Source organism: Xenopus laevis, chromosome 4S (genome assembly GCF_017654675.1).
Source record: "Xenopus laevis strain J_2021 chromosome 4S, Xenopus_laevis_v10.1, whole genome shotgun sequence".
In the NCBI taxonomy this organism is placed as follows: domain Eukaryota; kingdom Metazoa; phylum Chordata; class Amphibia; order Anura; family Pipidae; genus Xenopus; species Xenopus laevis.
This window is the reverse complement of record NC_054378.1, coordinates 113,904,853-113,932,388: the sequence shown is the minus strand read 5'-3', so window position 1 is coordinate 113,932,388 and position 27,536 is coordinate 113,904,853. Positions and strand designations below refer to the sequence as shown.

The window sequence follows — 27,536 nt, the reverse complement described above, 5'->3', positions numbered from 1 at the left end:
AACAACAGCCTGCTAGAAAGCAGATCCATCCTAAAGCGCAGGCTCTTTCTGAAAGCACATGACCAGACGAAATGACCTGAGATGCACCTACACACCAATATTACAACTAGAAAAAAAATACACTTGCTGGTTCAGGAATGAAATTTTATATGGTAGAGTGAATTATTTGCAGTGTAATTTAATGCACTAACCTTTTATAACATGGAGGCTCCTTGTATTGCCCAACCAAGAGGCTAGCGCGAGTCACTCCACCAGAGGACATCAATAAGTCTATAGTCTTGCTGTTTAAATGTAGTGGGAGAGCCAACAGGGTCATGTTTCCTAATCTTGGATCCCTAGATGTTGTTGGACTCCATCTCTCAGCATGTTTTAATCCTTGTACACATGTTAACAAATTGTGTCAGATATAATCCAGCCACACCAGAGAACCCAACATTAAAAGACAGAGCATTAGGGGTTCACCATTTTAATTGATCAATCAGGTTTTTCTTGAAGTTGGTAACAAAAAAAAAAAATATATACACAACTGAATTTGATTTTGCTGTTTAAGGGGTGATGTACACAAGATGGAACTTCAGACAAATGTATTCACCTCCGCACAGCCAGCCAAGGTGCTATGAAGAATAACCATCCATTGCTGCATACAGGTGATATGGAAATGATAGGGATTGAAATAGATCCGGTGTATTATTACAGGCAGTGTTAACTTTATAAAGGGTCCTTAGAGCCCAAAGGATGTATAACTGCTATAGTCTGTGCAAACAAATATATATTTAGTGTATACAAGCTGATTTAATATTCTCTCTTGTATTAGGGGACTGTGAGCAGTGTATAGGTGCGGTATCTTCAATGTGCTCTGCAAGAGAAATAATATATATCCTGGGTACAACTCTTAAGTGGATAGATTCCTACACACCAAGTGAGTAAGATACATGAAATGCAGCAAAAAACCTAACTAACTGGCACCCTAAAGGTGGCCATACACTATTAGATCCGCACGTTTGGTGAGGTCGCCAAACGAGCGGATCTTAACCCGATACGCCCACTAACGGGTGGGTGATATTGGGTAAATCCGAACGTTCGGCCCTGGGGCCGACGATCGGATTATAATGCTATGAATGGGCGCTGACCGCATCAACTAGCTGATGCAGTCCTGGATCGCTGAAAATATCAAACTTGACCGATCGATATCTGCCCAATTTTTGGCCTGATATCGATCGGGAGGACCTGTCAGGAGCCGCCACACACGGGCAGATAAGATGCCGAATCAGTCTAAATAACCAATATCGGCATCTTTAATCTGCCAGTGTATGGCCTCCTTAACCCTAGTAGGCATAGTAGATTTAGCCCATGCACAATGTTAGTGTGGGACTGTAATGCTCAGCGAAATAAAATATCTGATATTAGAAAACCCATCCGTTGTTACAGAACTATAACTCCCCAGCCAGGTAAAGGTGCTGAAAACTGTAGTTCAGAAACAGCTGGCGGACTATTTAAAGGAAACATGTGGCTACAAACTGTAACTGATTTGGATGGAGATACAGATGGTATCACTTGACCCCCGGGTGATCCCTGGGTTGGATATAGACCATTACATTTGTTGGAAGAGAACAATCTCCCTACATGTAATCTTTACAGATGGGTCATATTCTGTTCTTCTTGGACTTAACATTCCAGTTCTAACTTAACCAACAAATTCTCTAAAGCCTCAAGTCGCTGATTGGCCTCCTCGATGGCGCTGTAAGTCTGCACATTGCTTGTGATATGGAAACGGATGTCATCAATGAGCGGGATGGAGTCTGTCTCCTGGCGTTCCTCCACCGCCTCGGCATCCTCTCGAATGGCTGCAGCAAACTCCTCAGAATCCACCAGCTGTGGGAAATGTTGGGAAAAGACCATAAGAACCTCTCTAGCAGAGACTGGGCCATGATAAATGTCATTTGTGGGTTAGTTATCAGAAACAGAACAAGTGACAGTGACCCCTGCTATGGTTTGTCTTTAGTTAGACCACTCATAGGAGCCCTCAGTGGGATGCTGGGTTGTAAGTAAACAAGATATTGAGGGGTGCATGTAGGGCCATTAGGTAAAGCTAAACGGTGGAGACAGAACACCATTTTGAAAGTAACTATAAGGGTGGGCTAGAAAGTAGGGTAATGAGGGATAAGCCCATTTTAGTTATGTCCCAGAGGGTCACCTATGTGACCAGCCCCTGGACTTAATATTTCTGCCCTCTTTCTTTTAGATGGATTTGCATGATGGCCATGGTGGTTAAAATTCTGTCACATTTCAAAAAAATATCATGGGGCTATTAAAGGATAACTAAACCCCAAAAAATGTATATGGCTAAAAATGCCATATTTTATATACAGAACTTATTGCACCAGCCTAAAGTTTCAGCTTCTCAATAGCAACAATAATCGTGAACATCAACCTAGTCAAAGGGGGTCACAATCTTTTAAAGTGTCAGTGACAGCTGTTAAGTAGCTAAGTTTAGGGGTTGTTGGAAATTATCCAGCAGAAAATGAAGTTAGTTTGTAATATAAACTCATGCTACAGCTGATTATTAAATTCTGATGCTAGCTGCACTGGTTCTGTGCTGCCATGTAGTAATTATCTGTATTAATTACTAATCATCTTTATATTGTGATATTTCTATTCTATGTGTACTGTATATTGTGAGTGGGTCCCTAAGCTCAGTAAGTGACAGCAGCACAGAGCATGTGCAGTGAATCAGCAGAAAAGAAGATGAGCAGCTACTGGGGCATCTTTGGAGACACAGATCTTTACTGCTAAAGGGCTGTGGTTGCCTTGGGCTGGTACAAAAGCACAAAAACATAATGTACAACATTTCTAGCTACTTCTTTAGTTAGGCTTTAGTTCTCCTTTAACCAGATGTTTCTGCAATGAACTGCACACAGTGGACTTTGTTTGCTCACCTTCTCAATGATACGGGCCATATATTCTGTGCATTGATCTTCTAGCCGCGTCAGCTGGAAAAGCTTAGCAATCTTCCAAATACCAATGACACTGTCCTCATCCAGCATCTGGGCCAAGGTCTTTCCACACAAGCGTTTCAGTCCAGGCAACAGATACATGTCTGCCACACACAGCACCTCATAGGCGTTATCTGGGGATAGCTGAGAAACAGACATTACAGAAGTTATTGTAGCTACATAAAGATGACTCCATAATGGTTCAGCTTTAAATCATGCAGGTAGAGCCAGTAAAAAGCCAATGATATTGAGGAGAGTAATAAAAGCATGGAGCTACTTGGTAATGAAATAAATAGTAAATGTAAATAAATAATAAAATCTGGCAGGAGTAAACCTGCCCCTGGTTCAAATGATCAAATACTTTTGAGTATTCCAGTTGGGCGCCCATGAGTTTGTCTGGCTTTGCTGCAGGGTTGTTATGTCCATGCTGACTTGTTCCCCAACCCCATAGCTCTCATGAGTATAAAATACATATAGGCATCAGGTCGGGTTGTCTATTGGAAGCTTCTTCCTTTCCCTTGTCCGGTTTATATGCATGTTCATAGGAACATGAAATATATGGAATAGTCATTGGAAGGGTAATGGTACGCAAATCATTTTGCTGTCCAGAGGTTCTGTAGCTCGGTGTGTAGAAGATAAATTGACATAGCCAAATCCTCTGCACTTAACCCATTATCAATATATTAAAGGAGAAGGAAAGTCGTATAGCACTTGGGGGTGCCAAATGTTAGGCACCCCAAAGTGATTGTTTTTACTTACCTGAAACCCCGGGCTGCTGCTCCTATCAGCAGAAAACTGCACCGGCCCGGGGTTCTACTTTCTTTGAATTTCCCAGGGCAGACGCATGCGCAGTAGAACGAGATAGCCGGTGTCAGGCACCCCCAAGTGATTATATTTATTTACCTAACATTTGGCACCCCCAAGCGCAAGACAACTTCTCCTTTTGGGACATTGTCCTTAATATATTGATAATGAGTTTAGTGCAGAGGACCTTTTGTATTTGTCTATGTCAATTTTGTGGTCATTTAAAAATTAGTGGTGAGCACGGCTTTCCCTTGTTTGTTATAGGGGACAAATTGGTCAAAAATGTTCCCTTTAAATGCCAATGTCCACTAATGTTCATTTTAATGTGATGAATCCACCGCTCTCCTGCAATTCACTTCTACTGCACTGGTGCTGCTGGACCTCTGTTGACCCCGCTGGGTCCCTTAGCAACAGCAAAAGAATTTTTAATGTTTCTGTGCCCACACAATTACCTGCAGTTGGGGAGATTACCCCTTTTATTATGTTACCAACAGTATGAACGTTTCGGGGGGCGCCCTCCCTTCATCAGGATACAGACTTAAGTGCACAATCACCTTTATACCCAACAAACCCCGCCTTCTTCATCCATAATTCCAACACAGCTAGTGCAGCTTTTAATTTTGGTAACATAATAAAAGGGGGTAAGCTCCCCAACTGCAGATAATTTTGTAAGCGCGGATTCATTAAAAAATTTGTTTGCTGTCACCAATGTTCATCGTCATTCAAAGTTAACAAGGGTTATTTTTCAGGGTATTGTCCGCAACTGCTGAAAAGCAGCAACAGCAGCAATCACCATCCATAATTCAGTAAATCACAGCTAAGCCCCACTGAGGCAAGGCAATGTGAATAGCATGAGGTTTGTGATTGTGCACTGGAGGGATTTTTGGCTGCTTTTAAGCCAGCCTCCCCCTAACCTCCCTGGTTCTTGCATACTGAAACACAATGTGTTGCTAAGCAATAAAATGATGTTGTGATTTGCAGAATTGGTTCTGCTGTACTGAATATATCTGCAGTACGTGTGCAATTAGTGGCTACAGGGGAGAAATTCCTTGGGGTGAAGAAGGTGCTGCTGCGTTTAAGGAACAGTCGGCTCTGCATTTAATCCTTCGGCACCACCTGCTGGTACATTTTAAATATAAACCACAAAATCCGCAGCACATAAGCAAAATCCATGATATATTTTTTTCATGAAAAGTGAATTCCAAGGATATGGAAGGCGTAAATAACATTTGAGTTTCAATGTTAGCCATGTAGAATACCTATCCTGAAACCCGTTATTCAGAAAGCTAAAGATTATGGGAATGCCCTCTACCATAGACTAATAATTCCTTTTTTAAAAATGTCTTTTTTCTCAGTAGTAATAAAACAGTAACTGTACTTGATCCAAACTAAAATATAATGAACCCTTGTTGGAGGCAAACCCAGCCTATTGGGTTTATTTCATGTTCAATTAATTTTTATTTGGTATGGAGATCTAAATTACAGAAAGATCCCTTGTCTGGAAAGTCCCAGGTCCCAAGCAAGTCCCATACTGTACCATTTTACAGCCTCTGAAGCTACAGCTTCCCATTCAGCTGGAAAAGAAACGACCTCTAGAAACCTGGCATAGGTAGGCGGCTCTATAGGGCAAACACATTTCTTTGCCATTATTTGAGACTTCTTAAAGGGTTTCCAAACACTTTCTTCAGTTGAGTTGTTCTGAGATTGTTCACCAGAAAAATACTTTTTTCAAATGCTCTCCATCTTTTACCGTTTTCCCATAATGTAAGTTTAATGTTCGTGTCTCTAGTGTCTCAGTCTGGCAGCTCAGTGATCCAGGAGCAGAATCTAAACTTACAATTTCATACATTTAGTTGATTCAAAATTAATGTTGTGAAGCTCCCAGCAGGGGCGTAACTATAGAGCAGGGATCCCCAACCTTTTGAACCCGGTGAGCAACATTCAGAAGTAAAAGGAGTTGGAGAGCAACACAAGCACGAAAAATGTTCTTGGGGTGCCAAATAAGTGCTGTGATTGGTCATTTGGTAGCCTCTATGAGGATTGGCAACCTACACTGAGGCTCTGTTTGGCAATATACCTGGTTTTATACAACCATTCAAAAATATTCAAAAATAAGCTCCTGATTTCAGGCCACTGAGAGCAACATCCAAGGGGTTGGGGAGCAACAAGTTGCTCACGAGCTACTGGTTGGGGATCACTGCTATAGAGGAAGCAGACCCTGCGGCTGCAGGGGGGCCCAGGAGGTATAGGGGCCCCATGAGGCCCTAATTCATATACAATTTCAATAAATATTGGAGAAACAAGTCAACCTCTAAACATTTTGGGGGCCTGAAAAATAATTTGCTGTGGGGCCCAGTAATATCTAGTTACGCCACTGGCTCCCAGTATTTTACAGCTTTATACAATTAGGGTCAGGGCACACAGGCAGATTCAGGGAGATTAGTCGCCTGGGATAGCACTGAGCATTTCGTTTTCCGAAGATGCCCGAAGTTTCCTCAACTTCGATTGGCTTCGGAAAACGAATCGCTCAGGCAATTTACATTTTAGCCGGTGGGAAGGCAGGGGAGCCCTGAAGAAGAGGACTGGGCTACTAATCTCCCCAAATCTGCCTGGGTGCCCTGACCCTTAAGCTAAGGGTATACAAATAAAAGGAACTGATGAAACTGTATACAAGATCCTTTCAACCCAGAAGGTGGGGGGGGGGGCACAGTGTTGAATTAAAAGTATGTTTACCTGTATCTTTATTTATATAGCACTATGTGTATATAAAGCTGGCTACATTATACATAAAATGATTAAGTGTCACTCATAAAGACATACAGAATACAAGATGCATTGCAGAGCTTACAATCTAAGTTGCTGGGTATCTTTACAAAAGTGCTGCTGTTTTACAATAGTTAGGTCACTGGTGAGTAAGTGCCAAGGCTGAATCAGACATTATGCTAGGGCTGCAATATTTAGGATGGAAGTTGGCTTTGGAAAAGACAGAGTTGCTTATGAAGTAGTTCACAGATGGAATTCCAGATGTAAGGGACTGCAAGACAGAAAGGTTTAAAGGAGAACTAAACCCTAAAATTGAATAAGGCTAACAATATCATATTTTATATATTGAACTTATTGCACCAGCCTAAAGTTGCAGCTTGTCAATAACAGCAATGATCCAGGGCTTTAAACTTGTCACAGGGGGTCACCATCTTGGAAAGTGTCTGTGACACTCACATGCTCAGTGGGCTCTGAGCAGCTGTTGAGAAGCTAAGCTTAGGGCTCGTCACTAATTATCCAGCAGAAAGTGAGGTTGGTCTGTAATATAAGTTGATGCTACAGGTTTGCCGATTATTAAATTCTGATGCTAATTGCACTGGTTTCTGTGCTGCCATGTAGTAATTATCTGTATTAATTACTAATCAGCCTTATATTGTGCCATTTCTATTCTATGTGTACTGTATATTGTGAGTGGGTCCCTAAGCTCAGTAAGTGACAGCAGCACAGAGCATGTGCAGTGAATAAGCAGAAAAGAAGATGGGGAGCTACTGGGGCATCTTTGGAGACACAGATCTTTACTGCTAAAGGGCTGTGGTTGCCTTGCGCTGGTACAGAAACACAAAACATAATGTACAATATTTCTAGCTTTAGTTCTCCTTTAAAGCAGGAGGGGTGAGTGGCGTATAAATTATCCCTTAAGAGAGCTGTAAAAAAGATGAAGGGGGTTCACTATTAGAAGACTACAGGAGTATTTTAGCAGCATGGTTTGAATAGTAGAAATCTTTAGCAGTCTGATAGGATAAGAGCATGGCAGAGTGTTTTATCAGTTGCTTGAGAGAAAGGAATGGAGGACCACCAAGGGTTTAGATACAGTATGTTGAACTGGAGAAGAGGATTTGTTATCACAATAGACAGAAAAAGATCTGTCAGAAAGGTAAGAATAAAAGTCAACAGAATCAAATGTAAATAATAAATCCAGTGGGATGAGAATAGAGACGTGTCCTTGCCATCTCAGAACATGTATCAAATAAAGCAGCAGCACTCCGGTATCTTTGAAAAAATGAAAGATACCGGAGTGCTGCTGCTTTATTTCATACATGTATACTTTGCCCTGGCAGGGGGTACGGCTTGCACCCGGGGCTGCAAGGAGCCTAATCCGCTTTTGAAGCACACTTTAACTACATTTACTGCCATCTCAGAACAGCTCTTATAAAGCTGAACTAGTGGTGGTGCCGCTTATATACTCACTAAGGTACTGCATCAATATCATTACTTCTGGCTTTACCAGAACCCATCATTACCAGTTCCATACATGTGACTACTGTTTATTAATTGTATAAACAAAGGTCTCACCTCAGTGTCATCACTGTAAATATAATACAGGACACGCATGAAGGTCTCCTCCGTGATGTTGTGCAGAGTGATTGCCGGCATGCTGGGCAGCGTCTGCAGTTCTTGACTCTCGCAAAAGTGATCCTCTAACAGGGCCTTGAAGTAATCACTCCGGCCACAAAAGAAAGACTGGGGAGAGAAGGAGAGAAAAGCGGTGGTTTGCCTTTTAGTATGTTATAGAATAGCTGATTCTAAGATACTTTTCAATTGGCATTTATTGTATTCTTTTTTTTAAAGTTTTTAAATGATTTGCCTTCTTCTTCTGACTCTTTACAGCTTTCAAATGGGGGTCGCTGACCCCATCTAAAAAACAAATGCTCTTTAAGTTTACAAATTTATTGTTTTGATACTTTTCTCATTTTGTATTACTCCTCTTTCAATTCAGGCCCTTGTCTATTTTTATTCCAGTCTCTTATTCAAATGAATGGATAGTTGCTAGGGTAATTTAAACCCTAGCAACCAGACTGGAGAGCTGTTGAACAAAAGGCTAAACTGATTAACTACAAATAATTAAAAAAAAAAGAAAAACAATTGCAAATATCACTCTCTACATCATACTAAATGTTAATTTAAAGGTGAACAACCACTTTACGCTCAACACCAACCCTAGTTATTACAGGAATGGTTCACCTTTAAGTTAACTTTTAGTATGTTATACAATGGCTAATTCTAAGCAAATTTTCAATTGGTCCTCATTATTTATTTTCTATCGTTTTTTTTTTATTATTTGCCTTTTTCTTCTGACTCTTTCCAGGTTTCAAAAGGGGGTCACTGATCCCCATCTAAAAACTGCTCTGTAATGCTTCAAATTTATTGTAATTGCTACTTTTTATTGCTCATCTTTATATTCAGGCCTCTCCTATTCATATTCCAGTCTCCTATTCAAATCAGTGCATGGTTGCTAGGGTTATTTGCACCCTAGCAACCAGATTGCTGAAACTGCAAACTGGAGAGCTTCGAGTAAAAAGTTAAATAACAAAAAACAAATATAATAAAAAATAAAAACCAATTGCAAATTGTCTCAGAATATCACGCTCTACATCATACTAAAAGTTAACTCAAAGGTGAACAACCCCTTTAACAGTAACCATTGAATGACCACTACAATCCCCTAAAGGGACACTCTCCAGCGATGAAATAGAACACATACATGTATGGGGCCTGTTATCCAGAATACTCGGGACCTAGGGTTTTCCGGATAACATCTTTCTATAATTTGGATTTTCATACCTTAAATGTACTAGAAAATCCATATAAACGTTACATAAACCCTATAAGTTTGTTTTGCCTCCAATAAGGATTAATTATACTTTAGTTTGGATCAAGTACAAGCTACTGTTTTATTATTATAGAGAAAAAGGAAATCATTATTTGATTATAATGGAGTCTATGGGAAACAGCCTTTCCATTCCAAATAATGGATCCCATATCTATATATACACATTCACCAAGGTGAGTTGACAGCACTCCAAGGAAGTTTTGAGGCAAAGGTTTCAGCAAACAAAATGTAGGTTTATTGGTTCCTTGGAGTGCTGTCAACTCACCTTGGTATCTATTTAAATTCGGACTGGCACCCAGTTCTATTTTTGGCTAATGGTGTGCATGCTACCTTGTGATATATATATATATATATACCTTGTGACAAAGAAAATTGTAACCAGCAATCTGGAAGCAGACATCAGGGTAACTGCTGAAATGATCTGTACTGTCAAATGGCAGCTCTCCAAAGCCCACCTTACAGAGAAAGAAGGAGAAAACAGTCAAACTGGAAAAAGCTGCAGCTTAGCCAAACATAAATGTGCCTTTATAATAGAGAAAGGGAAGCAGATAATGAGCCAGCAAAATTGTTATGTTTTGCAGAGACCTTTATTTTTCTCATTTAGAGCGATTGAGAGAGAGAGAATTTATCCAGCACTTTAGTCTCAGCACAGCATGCAGTACAATGTATTGTGAGCACGAAGGATGCTTATTTCAGGTGGTATTTGGTATGAGTAAATGAAATAAAAGCATCGCTTCCAAATACTGCTATACTTACACCAAAGCATCTTTTAGAAAAACAGGAGAGATGGATAAAATTGGTTCACACAAAGCTCTGTTCAATCACTGTTAAGTAGGATTAACTGGTGTAAAGGTTTTGACTGTGTAAAGGTAAGTTCTAGGTTTTAATACAGTATTTGCTAAGAGAAGGACACTTAACATAATTGAATTCCAAAAGTCATGATCAATGTCAATAATGTGCAGACAAACATGACCATCTGTCAGTGTAAAGGATGAGCACTATGCTTCCACTATGCATTGGAGACCCCACCAAAAAAAAAAAACAAAAAAAAAAAACATACAAAATAATTAATGAAGCACAAGTGCATCTATAACATAAAGAAAGATAAAGGCTGAATTCCCCTCATAATAAATAAATGTTGTGCATGGCATTGCATCAATAAACCACCTACAGATGCAGAAAACAACCAGGGCCACAGCAGGAAAAACACATCCAAATACTAGAAACGATCAATCTTTGGTCTTGCACAGGCTATTGATGGGGTTGCCAGAGGGCTCCAAATTAGAGATCTGCACTGGTCTCATTTACTGGTCCTGCAGTTTACCCACACCTGCTATTGGCAACCAGCATTCGGACCCGGAATTTATCCTATTGACTCACAATGAAACATGGAAGTGGCATCTTTATGAAACCAATGGAAGGGATAGGGTGTTGTTCAAAATCCAGATGCAACCTGTCAGTAATTCAGCCTGCAGCCTACAGCCATCCATGATAGCTGCTACCTTCCAAATACCCACCAATCAGTGTGGGGAACTACATCTCTGCAGGGCCTGCCCTAATATAACCCGAAACACCATCATCTTGGAAGCTAGAGAATTGCAAAATCTTCATGAGACCATTCATTGAGGGTGAACCTTGTCTGGTTTGAGAAAGTGAAGAGAGCAGACCCAACAGAACAGATCCACTCATTTAGCGAAGTTGCCAAACAAGCAAATCTTTCCCCTGATATGCCCACAAAAGGTGGGTGATAATGGGCTTAATCCAATTGCTGGCCCTAGGATAGAGTCATGCACGGAAACAATTTCTAAGACCCGGACCCAACCCTGAAACCTATAGCCTTAGACCTGAACCGCAACCCGAATATTTACCCACTTTGATCTGCTACCCGACCCGCAACTGCCTTATCCGCAACCTGATCCGCAACCCACCGACCACCGTTAAACAGGAAGTGATGTTGCTGCAAGCCGGAAGTTACATCATCAGAAGTGGGCGGGACAGAAAAAAAGTTTTGTAAAATTTTAAAAGGAGTAAAATATAACATAAGATAAGACCGTTAGATGAGACCCGCAACCCGCATCTATACCCACACCCGAAAATCCTACCCTCATACCACAGGTTACCTGCTTTTTTTGCGGGTAACCCGAGGGTACCCGACCTGCTGCAGGCTCTACCCTAGGAGCTGTTGGAGTGAAGAAGACATCAACAAGCCAATGCAGTCCTCGATCAGATGGGAAAAATCAAACCTGCCCAATCAACATCAGGCTGATTTTTGGCCAGAAGTAATTTGGGTGGGTCTTTCGGAAGGCCCCCATACAGGGACAGAGAAGCTGTTGATTTGGTCTACATGGCCCAAAACGGCAAGTGAATTGTGTATCACCACTTTAAGGAAACATGTGTAAAAACCCAGTTCACTGTCAGCACTGAAAGCTGAATGTTCATTGGCCAGCTGCTCACTGCGAAGCTCACCGTTGTCCCTTCTGTTATTGATCAGACGAAGCGGATGTACCAGAACCCTGACCTACACATTTCTCTAATACAGATTTCTGAAAGTGCAGCCACTAGGGAAAAACATTCTGTTCCCGATTCACGAGCCAACAGGTTATATTTAGCAGCCAGGAGGCAGAGGGAGGCCGGGGCATGTTTAAACATTAATCGCTCCTGCAGACTGGACTCCCACAGAGCTAAAAGTCTCTCATTCTTTAATTGACGGAATCCCTCAGGAAGGGATAAATGGAATGTTTTTGTTTCTCACTTATTCTACAAATACAATTTAAGGCCATTCTTCCAATGTGCTGGACATGATCAGTTGGCAGCATGAAAACGCGGTCTAAAACTGGCACCAACTGTGCCAACCTCCCACACACGCACTCAGAAATCCACTATTTGCCTCAGCGCCATCCTGAGACACTTGGCACACAAGTAACCCCTACACTGGGTTCTACAATACATGCAATGGATAGATTTGAGAAAGACCAAAATGTAAAATTCAACATAATAACATTTGACTTCATCAGTTAAAGGAGAAGGAAAGCTACCGAGGCAGTTTATTGCCAATAAATTGGCCACAATGGTGCAAGCTATAACACTATATTTATTCTGCAGAATACTTTACCATACCTGAGTAAACAGCGCTAGAATCTCTCTCTGTTTGTTAGGATAGCAGCTGCCATATTAGCTTGGTGTGACATCACTTCCTGCCCGAGTCTCTCCCTGCTCGCTCATAGCTTTGGGCTCAGATTACATCAGGGAGGGGAGAAGGGAAGGGGAGCAAACTGAGCATGCTCAAGCCCTAGCCCTGGAGGTTTAAGCTGAAAACAGGAAGTCTGATACAGAAGCCCATGAGTACACAATAGAAGGGAAGGAAAGAAATGTGGTGTTTCTTTTGACAGAGGACTCAAAGCAGCATTACTTTGAGGGTTTACTGGTGTATTTATATAGACCTTTCTGATAAAGCTTACTTAGTTTTATCCTTTTCTTCTCCTTCTATAAAAGGTAATGTAAAGTAAAAATGTAATGGATATACAGTTCTTGGTGAAACTGTGAGGCTGAACGGTGGCTAGTAAATGGCTTTGACCCAAAGACAAAAGGTAATCTTTGTTCCCCCAAAGCCTTCTGCAGACTAATACAGAGGAAGCCATGCAAACTGCCATTTACCAGCCACCACTTCAACCTCACAGTGGAATGACTTCATTGCAATCGACTTTTGTTGCTAAAGGGGTGGTTCACCTTTCAGCTAACTTTTAATATGTTATACAGGTATGGGACCTATTATCCAGAATTCTCTGGACCTAGTGTTTTCCGGATAATGGATCCATCTGTAATTTGGATCTTCATACCTTAAGTTTACTAGAAAAATCATATAAACATTAAATAAACCCAATAGGCTGGTTTTGCTTCCAATAAGGATTAATTATATCTTAGTTGGGATCAAGTACAAGGTACTGTTTTATTATTACAGAGAAAAAGGAAATCAATTTTACAAACTTTCTTGGATAGAAAGGAGACCTTTCCGTTATTTGGAGCTTTCTGATAACGGGTTTCCCGATAATGTATCCCATACCTCTACAATGACCAATTCTAAGCAACTTTTAAATTGTCCTTAATTTTTTTTTTCTTTTTATAGTTTTTGAATGATTTGCCTTCTTCTTCTTCTTACTCTTTCCAACCTTCAAATTGGGGTAACCAACCCCAACTAAAAACCAAATACTCTGCAAAGCAACAAATGGATTGTTATTGCTACTTTTTATTACTCATCTTTCTATTCAGCCCTCTCCTATTCTCTCTTATTTAAATCAGTACATAGTTGTTAGGTTTAGACGCTAGCACCAGAAATTGCAAAAACCACAAATAATAAATAGTCTCAGAAGATCACGATCTACAGCATACTAAAAGTTAACTCAAAGGCAAACAACTGCTTTAAACACTGTCCCTTTTTTATAGGAAAGGGCCAATATCAGTTCTTTCTTTGTGATTGGGCAATGATTGCTAATCTCACCAATGCCCCCACTTTCAAGTTTCAACAAGAATTGTATTTTATTTAGATTTTGCATTATCTGATGCGGGAAGATGAAATCAAATCTTTTATGAAAATGTAATATACGATTCATGATACTGAAATAAGAAACTTTCTAAATATAATCAATTGAAAATTCTGCATTGTTTCTGAAATAATCAAGTTTATCTTCACTATCCCTCTCTCGGCATCTGTTTCTCTTCATTCTCTCTTCATGCAGCAGTTGGGTGTCAGAAGAATGATCCAATATATGTTATAGTGGGGCTCCTTTTGCCTAGAAGATGTATTAGAGCTCCCCTTTAAATTTTAAATCTTGGTACATCACAGGGGCAAGACATGGAATAACTGCATAGTGTCCATCATCATCGGTGTCAATTCACCATCAGAAAAACAAGCATGGCATTAGGGAGTGTGTCAGATCAATGGAGCACAAACACTTGGCGTGTCGGCCAAATGCATGTAATATGACATAGTGCCATAATGAAGTCAGCATATACATTATGGCACACTAAGAGGTATTACATGCTAATTCCTTCCCTTCACCCCCACAACCTTTTCTTCTGATTGCTACTTATCTGCCTCTTCTGCTCTCCCTTTAAGGGCAGAGACACACGCTCAGATGCAGGGAGATTAGTCGCCCAGCGACAAATTTCCTCTTCTTCGGGCGACTTAGAGTGCCATCCCACCGGCGATTTACATTCTAGCCAGTGGGAAGGCAGAGGAAGGCAGTTCGGGAATTTTAGTCACCCTAAGAAGAGGCGATTAATCGCTGGGCGACTAAATCTCCCCGAATGCGAGTGTGTGTCTCTGCCCTAAGAGGTAACAGTAAGCATGTAGGGCTAAAGCAGCATGGGTAGAAATTAGGGATGCACCGAATCCACTATTTCGGATTTGGCCGAACTCCCAAAACCTTCGTTAAAGATTCGGCTGAATACCGAATCGAATCTGGGTGGGAAGTGGAAACCATTTTTTACTTCCTTGTTTTGTGACAAAAAGTCATGTAATTTCCCTCCCTGCCCCTAATTTGCATATGCAAATTAGGATTCGGATTTGTTTGGCCGGCCAGAAGGATTTGGCTGAATCCTGCTGAAAAAGGCCGAATCCCGAACCAAATCCTGGATTCTGTGCATCCCTAGTAGAAATGGAGAACATTGAGAGGCACAGAGATGTTGAATAAAGGAGAACTTGTAGTAATAAACAAGTAAAGGTAGAAAAAGGGTGTGTGCATATTAACTCCTGAATGAAGAAAGACCCGTGTCATCACCATAGAGGAATCTTACCCGCAGCTCAGCTGGCAGGGCACAGTCTGCTAAAATAGCTAGATCCTCTTGCAGGCGGCCATTCCCAGAGGGTTCCACACTTAGAACCTTTACACAAGTTCCAGGCTTGGAGGAAACTATCAAGGTAAATGAAATGTAAATATAAGAAATTGGAGTATCTAGAACCCAGTCATAAATCATGGCTAAGCTGTGACCAGCCTACACACCATACTAAAGCTCAAATGCACCCTGGACAGGGTTAAAATCGGGGAAATGGAATAACTTGTATACTGAAGGCTATGAAAACTGTTAGTAATAATCCTCAGTGAAGAAGGACTGATGCTGGACCATTAAATCAAATCTAAACTTGTGCTTTTTTTTTCTTGAAATATTTTCTTTGAATAGCACAGTAACTGTAATAGTTGCTCTCATGAAGGGACTTGAATTATGCAATTCTTTAAAACAAAAAGAAAATGCAGGCTGCTCAAATGTCACTTTAACCAGAGATCCTTAAAGCAATATTGGCTGGAACTCTGCCTGCTGCGGGACCATACACAAAATATGCCCCCAAACAAAAACACTCATCTCCTGTGACTACATTGGCCTAAGATTTCCTTAGCGAAAACTAGAATTATAAGGTGAGAAATGCATAAAGAAACACGAGGGAATCGTGTGTATTTAAGTAAAAACATACCAAATTCATAGACCTTTTTACACTTCTCCTCTAGATCATCAATGAGATCTTGCAGCTGACACTGCTTGGCCAGTCTCTTACAGTCTTCAACATGTTCCACATCGATATCCATGTGGCCTGTAAAAAAAAAAAAAAATTATGAATAACTAGATTAACCCTCAGAGCTTGTGTACACTGGCTACTCCATTGCAGCTCCAGCTTTGTTGCATGATTTCTATGCTGCTTCATATAAATGACTGGTAACCCCCTAAGGTGTCAGTTTTACATGCGATGCAACATAGAAAAGCCCAAGGCTATATACTACTGGTGGTTTTCCGCACTTGTCTGCTGTATTTAAGAGCATCTTATACCTGCTCCCAAACTAACCGCATGCCTGCTAAATAGCTTTAGGGCCTTAGCACACGGGCAGATTCAAGATTTAGTCGTCTGGCGACTAATCGCCTCTTCTTCAGAGCGACAATCTACCCGAACTGCCTTCCGTCTGCTAAAATGAAAAATCGCCTGCAGCAATGCACTCACGGCGTTTCGATTTCCGAAGTGAGGCAACTTCGGGCACGTCGGAAATTGAATAGCCGCGGGTGCATTGCAGCAGGTGATTTTTCATTTTAGCAGGCGGAAGGCAATTCGGGAAGATTGTCACCCCAAAGAAGAGGCGATTAGTCGCCAGTCGACTAAATCTCCCCGAATCTGCCCGTATGCTGAAGCCCTTAGACACACAGTGCAACAACTAAATGTATCCGACACAGGTAGTGAAATGCACTTATACTTCGTCTGATATTTGTCTCAGCACCCCAACTGGACAGTTAAATTGGGTTAAAAAGCAGAGCATATTTTTAAGAGGGATGCACAGAAAACCAGATTCAGCTGAATCCAATCCAAGCAACTGTTATAATTGCCCACATGCGCGTCATTTTGCATGTGCATTTTGTGCAGGGTTTAGATCATTCAGCCAAATCCATCCCCCTGAATTTGGGGGTTTAGCACATTCCTTATTTTTAAAGCACAGAAACTGCCATGGTTTATTCAGTTTAAGTGCAGCTGTGACACCACAGAATTTGCCTCCCTAGAAAATAAAATTATCAGGGTCCCGGAATTAATAAGAGACACATAATAACTGTGATGTGTATATATAGTACACGTGGGTTACCCAAATTCCTGCTCAATAGGTTTAGCTTGCAGGGGCTGAAGCTTCATTCATTAAAACTTAATACACTTTTCATGTTTTGGGGTCTCTACATGCTACAGCATGCATATATGGTAACAAAGAATTTTTCATTTATATTTACACATTTAGTCTTTCTTCCAGAAAATATTAAACTGCACAGAAGCCCTGAATATACAGAGAACCTTATTTTCATGGTTCTGCATGGTATGGGTCAATCCGCACATCATTTATTATTAACAAGTCTTTATAAGTTCCAACATATTCCACGGGGCTATATACTGTAATACACAGATATGACAACAGTATCCAGGTTGTGGCAAGTGACAAATTAATAGGTGGGTAAAACCTTAAAACAATTCACAGCTACAAAATTCAAGTGATTCTGCATTTCAGCACTTACCTGTATACAAATACTGCAATATAGAACCAAAGGCAGCTGGATTTACCTGCAGCAGAGACAGATATGGGTTACTTATGTCATCTGTTTAATGTCAACAGGCTAAGTCTCTGCAGTGCTACTTATCAGAGTGCAGATCTGCTTCAGATTTACACAGCTTTAACATACTGTCACACTTCTAATGTCATTTTAATAGCCATTTCTAATGATCCCATTTAATTGTTTACTCAAGGTTTGTTTTATTCTCTGCCACTGAAGAGGCTCTCTGTCTGCTTGCATCAATGAACCACAGCTTAAGGGTAAAGGGCACACGCTGCTATTTCCGGAAATTAGTTACCCAGCGACAAATCGGTTCTTTTTCAGGCAACTAATCTCTCCCCAAACTACCTCCCCGCCAGCTAGAATGTAAATCACCGGCGGGATGGCATTCTGGGTGCTACGTTTTCCGAAAGCCGAAGCCATCCAACTGCCATCCCGCCCGCGATTTACATTATAGCTGGAGAGAAGGCAGTTTTTGAGATAAGTTGCCTGAAGAAGAAGCGATTTGTCGCTGGCCCTAAGGCTATGGGCACACAGGCTGTTGGCTCAGCTGTTGTCAGCCTGTGTATTTGTGCAGGCGGATAGAAGCAGATCTGCTCAGTGCCCCAGTTCCATTGATTTGAATCCTATCAGCCTGTGTGCGGTCACATACAGCTGAGCTGAAGCTAAGGCCAGTACTTGGGCTGATCGGATTCAAAATTAATAGAGATGGGGCACTTAGCAGATCTGCTTTTGCAAAAATACGCAGGCTGACAAAACCCGGGCAAACAGCCTGCATGCACACAGCCTTACTGCTTGTTGAATATGTGCTAAAAATACTCAGCCTGGAAATTTTATGCAGTATCCCTATCCCAACTTACCAGTGGGTGCTTCAGCCCAATGACATTCTTCCCCTTCCACTTGTTCTCAAACATTTCTGCAAAGTATGGACTACGAGCGCTGAGGACGCATCGGTGAGCGCGGAAGGATTCCCCATGTACAATAAACATTGTGTCACTGTAAGAGCCTTGCTCCAGGAGTCTGCAAGGGGAAGGGTGGAAGACCAACTCACTTGCAATTCTACTCCATCAAATGCAGCAAAAATACAACCTGTTACAAATTATTAATGAAAAGGCTCACACAGTGCCAACAATATCAAGCAACCATCAATGCGATTATACTATTTATATTCCTTACAGAGTGCAAGTCACTGTACACAGGCAGTTTCAGATGGAGCAATGTGGTTGGACAAGTCATTTTAAAATAAATTGTATGACCATGATTAAGCGAGTGTAATTTCAAGTTGTAATTTAAATTAATTGCAAGGCCTTCGGCTCGGTCTCACTTGAAAACCTGGTCACGTGAAGCCTGTTGCTGGGTGCATCACATAAATATGTCTGCTTGATTAGACCATGGTTTAAGAATGAAAAAAAAATTAAATCCGGATCACATAAGAATCGGGTGTTGCCAATTAAAGGACCGGTAACACCAATAATTAGATGTTCTTGTAGGTATGTAATAATAATGTACTGTAAAGCATTTGATACAGTGCCACACAGAAAGTTACTGGTTTTCAACTTATTTATTAATGACCAGGAGGTGGGCATTGAAAGTACTGTTTCTATTTTTGCAGATGATACTAAATTGTGCAGAACTATAGGTTCCATGCAGGATGCTGCCACTTTGCAGAGTGATTTGTCTAAATTGGAAAACTGGGCAGCAAACTGGAAAATTAGGTTCAATGTTGATAAATGCAGGTTATGCACTTTGGCAAAAATAATATAAATGCAAATTATACACTAAATGGCAGTGTGTTGGGAGTTTACTTAAAGGAGAAGGATCTAGAGGTCTTTGTAGATAACAAGTTGTCTAATTCTGGGCAGTGTCATTCTGTGGCTACTAAAGCAAATAAAGTACTATGAAAACTTGAAATTATTCCTCAGTGATCCACCAATCTGTTTAGTTAGTCAGACTCTTCCACAGACTAATGGAGTAGCCATCTCCACCTCGGTAACATAAAATAACAAGAAAATCTGGAGAGTCTTTGCAAGTATGTAGTTTTATTATCGCACAGACTCTCCAGATTTTCTTGTTATTTAAAGCAAATAAAGTTCTGTCTTGCATAAAAAAGGGCATTAACTCAAGGGATGAAAACATAATTATGCCTCTTTATAGGTCCCTGGTGAGGCCTCATCTGGAGTATGCAGTGCAGTTTTGGACTCCAGTCCTTAAGAGGGATATAAATGAGCTGGAGAGAGTGCAGAGACTAAGTGCAACTAAATTGGTTAGAGAGATGGAAGACTTAAAAACATTAGGAGTGACTGTCAAGGTTGGGGTTGTTTTCTCTGGAAAAAAGGCGCTTGTGAGGGGACATGATTACACTTAGAGGAAATTATAGACAAATAGCAGGGGACCTTTTTACCCATAAAGTGGATCACCGTACCAGAGGCCTCCCCTTCAGACTAGAAGAAAAGAACTTTCATTTGAAGCAACGTAGGGGGTTCTTCACAGTCAGGACAGTGAGGTTGTGGAATGCACTGCCGGGTGATGTTGTGATGCTGATTCAGTTAATGACTATAAGAATGGCTTGGATGATTTTTTGGACAGACATAATATCAAAGGCTATTGTGATACTAAACTCTATAGTTAGTATAGATATGGGTATATATTATTTATGCGAAAGTATGGATGCAGGGTTTTCATTTGGAGGGGTTGAACTTGATGGACTTTGTCTTTTTTCAACCCGATTTAACCATGTAACTATGTTACGGTGTCCTGTAAACATGTGTTTGCTTCAGAAAGATTTCTACAGATTACATCAAGTATAGCAAGAGGCCTGACATTCAAAGCAAAAGAGGGCTACAGGGCACACATAGCAGACGTACACACAAGCTCTGTAAAATATAATGGTTTTAGTACTTACACAGGAAGGTAAACATGGAATCAAACACCATTAATGGCTCTCTACAGAACTATAGACTGAAAGTCTCTCTCTTATCAAACAGGCTATTTTATGTAGTTACTCGTCCTCTAATACAGCAATAAGCACAGGCTCTATGGCTGTCCTAGCAAAAACAAATCTAGCATCACTTTCCCCACTAGTGTTATCAATCCATGTCCTGAACCATGTGCCTGGATATTTAACTACTCAGTCAAGTCAAGAATCCTCAGGCCTCATTGCTAGTTTTTCTGTAAATACCTCTGAAGGAAGTCATCATAGTAATCCCTCTGCATGCACTTGGATGTTATCTGTTTGTATTCCTTCAGCAGCCGACGGATGGTGTCACTTAAAGCTCCATACAGACAGCGCTCCCCATCAAATGTATTCACCTCACACTTGGCACCTGTAAAAGGTGGATGAGAAATAAATATGGCTGCCAGAGACATGCTAGATTCAGTTCAATGTATGCTATCCCAGGGATTTCAAGAAAACAGAGAAAGTTCCAAATGAGAACAGCCAGTGACATTCCCTAAACTTTGAAGGGTTATTCATACATCATTTTAATGACACACAATTTCCTCTATGGATTTATATATATTTATATATACATAGTGCAACCAGTTCACTCCTATGCAAATACATATGGCCAGGTGTGCAGATGACTTGTGCCAAGGTGAGTAACTGATCAGTTACAGAAAATCATAAGACAAAGGGCAACTTAGGAGAACTGATGGAAAAAGTACTGGGTGCCAAATGTTAGGCACCACCTAGTGATTATGATTGCTGACCTGATATTAAGACCAATGTTCAAATTTACTAACTGCACCAGCCCAAAGCATTTGCGTAGAAGCTCGTTGTCTCCATCTTCTTCCATCCTCCCTTATTTCTGGCATGGCAGGTGCATGCGTAGTTGTGCAAATGGCCGAACTTGGATGCAAAAAGCCAATTTTTGGGCCAGTATAGTTTTAACCAAACAGGAGCAACAGACCAGGGCATCAGGTAAGCTACTATAATCACTTGGGGGTACCTAAGATTTGGCACCCCGACTCCCCCAGTGATTATACATTTCGTTCTCCTTTAATCACTAACTTGTGACCCCAGTCTGATACTCTTCTTCACTTAAACACACACTGGCCAAGCTTTAAACCAGTTTCTTTGCCATGGGTTACTGCTCCTGGGCAAACTTAGTGCCTTTTATAACATATGGGGGTAAGAATTCTTCTCCTGTTTGTTTCTGCCTCCCTCTTGGTTAAACAAATGTTAGAATTACTGCACTAGCAAAAGACACAGAATTATCCAAACGCACAAAATATACCGCTAGATAAATACTGCTGAGTTAAACATCTGAAATAACAACAGCCAATGTCTGGATAAAACATCATATAGATAGAATATTTATATTCTTATATATTTACACATACAGAGATACTGGGTTAGTCGGAACTCACGGGCATGACACACCAATCTAACAATGTCCAACGTTCGATAAAAAAAATGGCAGACTGGTTTGGTTTAGGGTGATATTACTTACCATTCGCTAAAAGGTAACGGACAAGTTCCTCATGTCCACAAAGACAGGCATAGTACCTTAGGAGAGGTATAAAATGAGAAGCGGTAAATAATTGCAAAACAATTACTGGACAAATTTTATAGGTAACATTTTTTCACACAAAATTTTCAAAATCTTTTACAAAATAACTTCTCACTCACTCAATTTCTTGTCAAGCAAGGAGACAGTAAAAAGAGAGAACAATGAATGAGAAAGTGGGCTGGCAATGTACTTGACTGACACTTTCAACTGCAAAATGGCTTCCTTTGAAGCAAAATATAAAAGCTTAAAGGACAAGGAAAGGCTCAATCACTGAGATGCCAATTTCTCAGGCGCCCCCTCAGTGATCATAATCGCTAAACTCCTTGCTACACACATATGTGCATTATCTGCTCTACATGCAGGTCCTCACTGTGGGGCAGAGATATAAGGGACTATTAGGATGCAGGAACACTAACAGACGGCTTAGTGGCTAATCAAAGTATTATGTGGGTCACGGGATGCAGGGAGTTCTTGACCAATATGGTCATTTGCCCTCCAGTCAGTAAAACTAATATAAACTAATATTAGAGGTGACAGACAGATGGGGGGGGGGGTATTTACAGGTGAATCACATGCAAATACATGGGGTTTGCTTTTATGGGCTCTACTTAAAAATAAGGTGGTGAAAGTGCCCAAAATTACCCGATATTCCTTCCTTTTTATAGCCACACATTGTATTTCTCCCCATTTTTCTTCCAAACATGGCTTTCCTGCAGTGTAAACGGCCATGTAGCTTGCCACGGCTAAACAATTATCCAGAAAGCCACCCACAAGTAAGCCACACTGCTGCCTAAAAAGAAAGCTTCTACCTATGTCAGCAGTGCAGCCCATTCCACTGATGTGTATACATTTAAACAATGTTCTTATTTCAAAAGAAACTTTCTAAATACATACACCCATGGGAATCTCTGAGTATGTATAAGCTATCAGGTCATCACTAGTCTTAAAGGAGAACTAAAGCTTAACTACAGAAATGAGTTAGAAATATTGAACATTATGTTTTGTGCTTCTGTACCAGCCCAGGGCAACCACAGCCCTTTAGCAGTAAAGATCTGTGTCTCCAAAGATGCCCCAGTAGCTCCCCATCTTCTTTTCTGCTGATTCACTGCACGTGCTCTGTGCTGCTGTCACTTACTGGGCTTAGGGACTCACTCACAATATACAGTACACATAGAATAGAAATATCACAATATAAGGCTGATTAGTGATTAATACAGATAATTACTACATGGCAGCACAGAAACCAGTGCAACTAGCATCAGAATTTAATAATCAGCCCTGTAGCATCAGCTTATATTACAGACCAACCTCATTTTCTGCTGGATAATTAGTGACGAGCCCTAAGCTTAGCTTCTCAACAGCTGCTCAGAGCCCACTGAGCATGTGAGTGTCACAGACACTTTCCAAGATGGTGACCCCCTGTGACAAGTTTGAAGTCCTGGATCATTGCTGCTATTGATAAGCTGAAACTTTAGGCTGGTGCAATAAGGTCATGATATAAAATATGGCATTTGTAGCCATATTAATTTTTTGGGTTTAGTTCTCCTTTAATTAAACTGCAAACTGTCTAAGGTGGAACCAAGCGTCTGGAAAGTAGAGCTCCTGGCCTATATGATGATGCTCCTGCTGCGTAATGAGAAAATGGGCTTGATTACATTTACAGTATACTTTATGCACAAAGCCATTTAGCAAAGAAGCATCTTACAAGGGTGTGCTGTCCCACTTATCACGCACATTCAGTTCCACGTCTCTCTGCTCCACAAGGTGTCTGCAGATAAAATAAAAAAAAAAAAAAAAGAATAGTTATTGCTGCTCTCTGCAGTAATAGAATGAGCTGTCTAAAGCCAGTGGCAGAAAGGATGCAAGAGCAGGGCAAGTGAAGGAACATTCTGTATGCAGCAGCCAGGGAGTAGGTATCTTATGTCACCAGCTGCTTGATGGCACCATGCCTGGCTGCTCTCCATACAGGGCCGGGTCACTGAGAGTGGAAGAAAAGTTTGTAAACATAAGAGAAAAAATTAAATAGTCATGATGATACCGTCATTTTGACTTCAAGCAACACAAACTCCAGGACTTAGCTGTGCCCAAATGCATCTCATATTGACCAATTTACAAAGAAAAGAAATATTGTTTTTATCCCATTTAAAAAAAAAAAAGGATGACCCTCATTCACAATTAGCAGGCACCGCTCTCATTTGTTCATAAATGTGCATTTGAAGGAGAAGGAAAGACAAAATCGCTTGGGGATGTCAAATGTTAGGCACCCCATGTGATTGTAATCACTTACCTGATACCCCGGCCAGTACTTCTGTTATCAGAAAACTGCTCCAATCTGGGGTTCTTCTTAACAAGCACCATGGAGCGATCCTCTTCTTCCACTTCTTTATTCAAAATCCCGACACATGTGCCGTGTAGTGAAAAACTGTTTATTTGTTAAAGTTTGGCTTTTCAACTCAACTTGACTGTGCATGTGCACCCACACGGAGAAAGAAGAAGCAGGAAGAGGATGACTCCATGGTGCTCACTGGAAGAACCACGGAGCAGGGGAGTAACTAGAGAGGACGCAGAGGTCCAGGAATGCAGGGGCCCAGTAAGGCCCTAATTAACAAGCAATTTAAATTTTAGTAGAATAGGTCAATTTACCAGTGTTTTGGGGCCTATATTAAATTTGTTGTGGCGCCAAGTAACATCTAGTTACGCCACTGCCCCGGGGTATCAGGCTTCTCTTTCTCCTTTAAATGCCAGATATATATGAGTTTGTGTCCTTGCACCAATTAAGTGCCAAGTGCTAAGGCTCAAGCAAATCCTGCAATTGACAGTGGTTTAAGTCCAGGGTTCCAATTAATCTCTGCTTCAGTGTGTGTGCTTTTTTATGCACCTACAAAAGTGTGTGTGGCTGGTGTGTGTGCTGGAGTAGGTCAATGCACTGCTAATCTAACACAATGGACATTATTTCACTGGAGTCCAACAAAACAGGCTAACTGGTTGCTTTGATGTACTGGAGAATTGGTGCCAGATGAGGAGCAGTATTGAGATCAGCTGGAGGTGTGTCTCTGGGACTCCATATTTATTTGTATATTTAGACTAATAAATAGGGAATGTTTCCCCTTGGAGCAGGAGGGTGCTGCTGGAAGCACCATCTAAACATCTAAAAATGACCCCTGTAGGAGGCACATGTACACAGACCCCATAAAGTAGTCAGATTCACATTATCATTATCAGCATGGAGAATGGTAGAGATCTGAATGAATGTGAAGGCTCCAAGCCTCAGCCTCACTCACTGTTGTAATGGGACAACTGACACTTCTAGTAGGTATGACAACACTTCGCTCCTGACTCAAAGCTTATGGGGAGCTCTCCTCAACAGGCTGGATTTCTTTAAAGGACATGTAAACCCGCTCCACAAAAATGTAATCAGTGAACAGCCTCTTTGCAATCTTTAGATAACTCTGGTTGTTAAAAGGCTAACATTAAGGCTGCAGTATCCCCCTAATCACTTAGAAATCCTTCTCCTCCTCTAATCAGCTCTGCCCACTCCCTCAGGAATTTGTTGTGGCTGTTGACCTATGAGCATGCTCAGTTGTTCTCAGCTCAGATTACTAAACACACCCTCCAGGCTAACAGCCAATGAAGAGATAGCATTGCTGACTCCCATATAAACTCTAGCGTCTGATCCTTTTTTCTCTCCTAACCACCTCTCCTGAGCTCAGCTTAACCATTACAATGCTCAACCCCAGCAGAACTGTTTTTCAAAGTATGTTGTGCCTGTGTAAACCTGCATTACATGAACATTAAAGCATACATGTCCTGCTTGCAGATGTCAATGTTACGGATTATATGTCAGAGGGAAAATGGCCACCGGGTGAAATATGCGATTGTTTTAGGAAAATGTGATAGCGATGGCAAATGGAGGGGTACTCTTATTATTGCCATGTTCCTGCTCCTCGCTCTTATTATTGCCCTGTCCCTGCTCCTCATTTATTATTGCCCTGTCCCTGCTCCTCACTCTTATTATTGCCCTGTCCCCGCTCCTCATTTTTCTTATTATTGCCCTGTCCCCGCTCCTGACACTTATTATTGCCCAGTCCTTGCTCCTGACACTTATTATTGCCTGTCCCTGCTCCTCACTCTTCTTATTATTGCCCTGTCCCCGCTCCTCATTTTTCTTATTATTGCCCGGTCCCCGCTCCTCACTCTTATTATTGCCCTGTCCCCGCTCCTGACACTTATTATTGCCCTGTCCCCGCTCCTCACACTTATTATTGCCCATTTGCCCTGTCCCCGCTCCTCACACTTATTATTGCCCTGTCCCTGCTCCTCACTCTTATTATTGCCCTGTCCCCGCTCCTCACTCTTATTATTGCCCTGTCCCTGCTCCTGACACTTATTATTGCCCTGTCCCCGCTCCTCAAACTTATTATTGCCCTGTCCCCGCTCCTCACACTTATTATTGCCCTGTCCCCGCTCCTCACACTTATTATTGCCCTGTCCCCGCTCCTCACTCTTATTATTGCCCTGTCCCCGCTCCTCACTCTTATTATTGCCCTGTCCCCGCTCCTCACACTTATTATTGCCCTGTCCCCGCTCCTCACACTTATTATTGCCCTGTCCCCGCTCCTCACTCTTATTATTGCCCTGTCCCCGCTCCTCACTCTTATTATTGCCCTGTCCCCGCTCCTCACTCTTATTATTGCCCTGTCCCTGCTCCTGACACTTATTATTGCCCTGTCCCCGCTCCTCAAACTTATTATTGCCCTGTCCCCGCTCCTCACACTTATTATTGCCCTGTCCCCGCTCCTCACACTTATTATTGCCCTGTCCCCGCTCCTCACTCTTATTATTGCCCTGTCCCCGCTCCTCACACTTATTATTGCCCTGTCCCCGCTCCTCACACTTATTATTGCCCTGTCCCTGCTCCTGACACTTATTATTGCCCTGTCCCCGCTCCTGACACTTATTATTGCCCTGTCCCCGCTCCTCACACTTATTATTGCCCTGTCCCCGCTCCTCACACTTATTATTGCCCTGTCCCCGCTCCTGACACTTATTATTGCCCTGTCCCTGCTCCTCACACTTATGATTGCCCTATCCCTGCTCTGGGGCCTCGCAGTTGTTTAGTCACAAGCCCCACATTCCCGGACGCTACTAATGTCACGCTGCTGCCACGCTGGGAGTTGTAGTTGAAGAAGCAGCAAGTCCCAGAGAATCCCTGTCCCAGGCCGATGTCGATCCCCTCCTCCCCCCAGGCTCAGCCACTCACCGCACTCTGAAGATGTCTCCCTTTCTGCAGCTGCTGAACAGGTCGCTGGTGTCCATTGGCCCGGGCCCGGCGCTGGGCGGAAGGAGCGGCTCATTGACCCGGCGGGTTCGGTGCGCAGCGAGCGGAAGTGCCTGTGACAGGCAGCGGAGGGACACGAATTTGAACCCAAAGGACAGAGCTCTCAACGCCGACTGGAAAAACAGCTGAGCCCGCTACTGACAGTATCGAAACCCCGCCCAGTGCTCAAG

General features: G+C 41.7%; 1 protein-coding gene across 1 annotated transcript; it reads right to left on the bottom strand.

Annotated features, from left to right (window-relative positions):
* Window positions 1–450: 450 nt before the first annotated feature.
* abtb1.S (ankyrin repeat and BTB (POZ) domain containing 1 S homeolog) lies at window positions 451–27,536 on the bottom strand. Its single transcript, NM_001091738.1, is given in 12 exon segments — window positions 451–1,872; window positions 2,937–3,137; window positions 8,133–8,300; window positions 9,807–9,905; window positions 15,244–15,359; window positions 15,917–16,033; window positions 17,482–17,527; window positions 18,378–18,537; window positions 20,696–20,840; window positions 21,969–22,024; window positions 23,734–23,796; window positions 27,289–27,536. Coding segments are annotated over 12 exon segments (1,434 nt in total). The 5' UTR covers window positions 27,345–27,536; the 3' UTR covers window positions 451–1,665.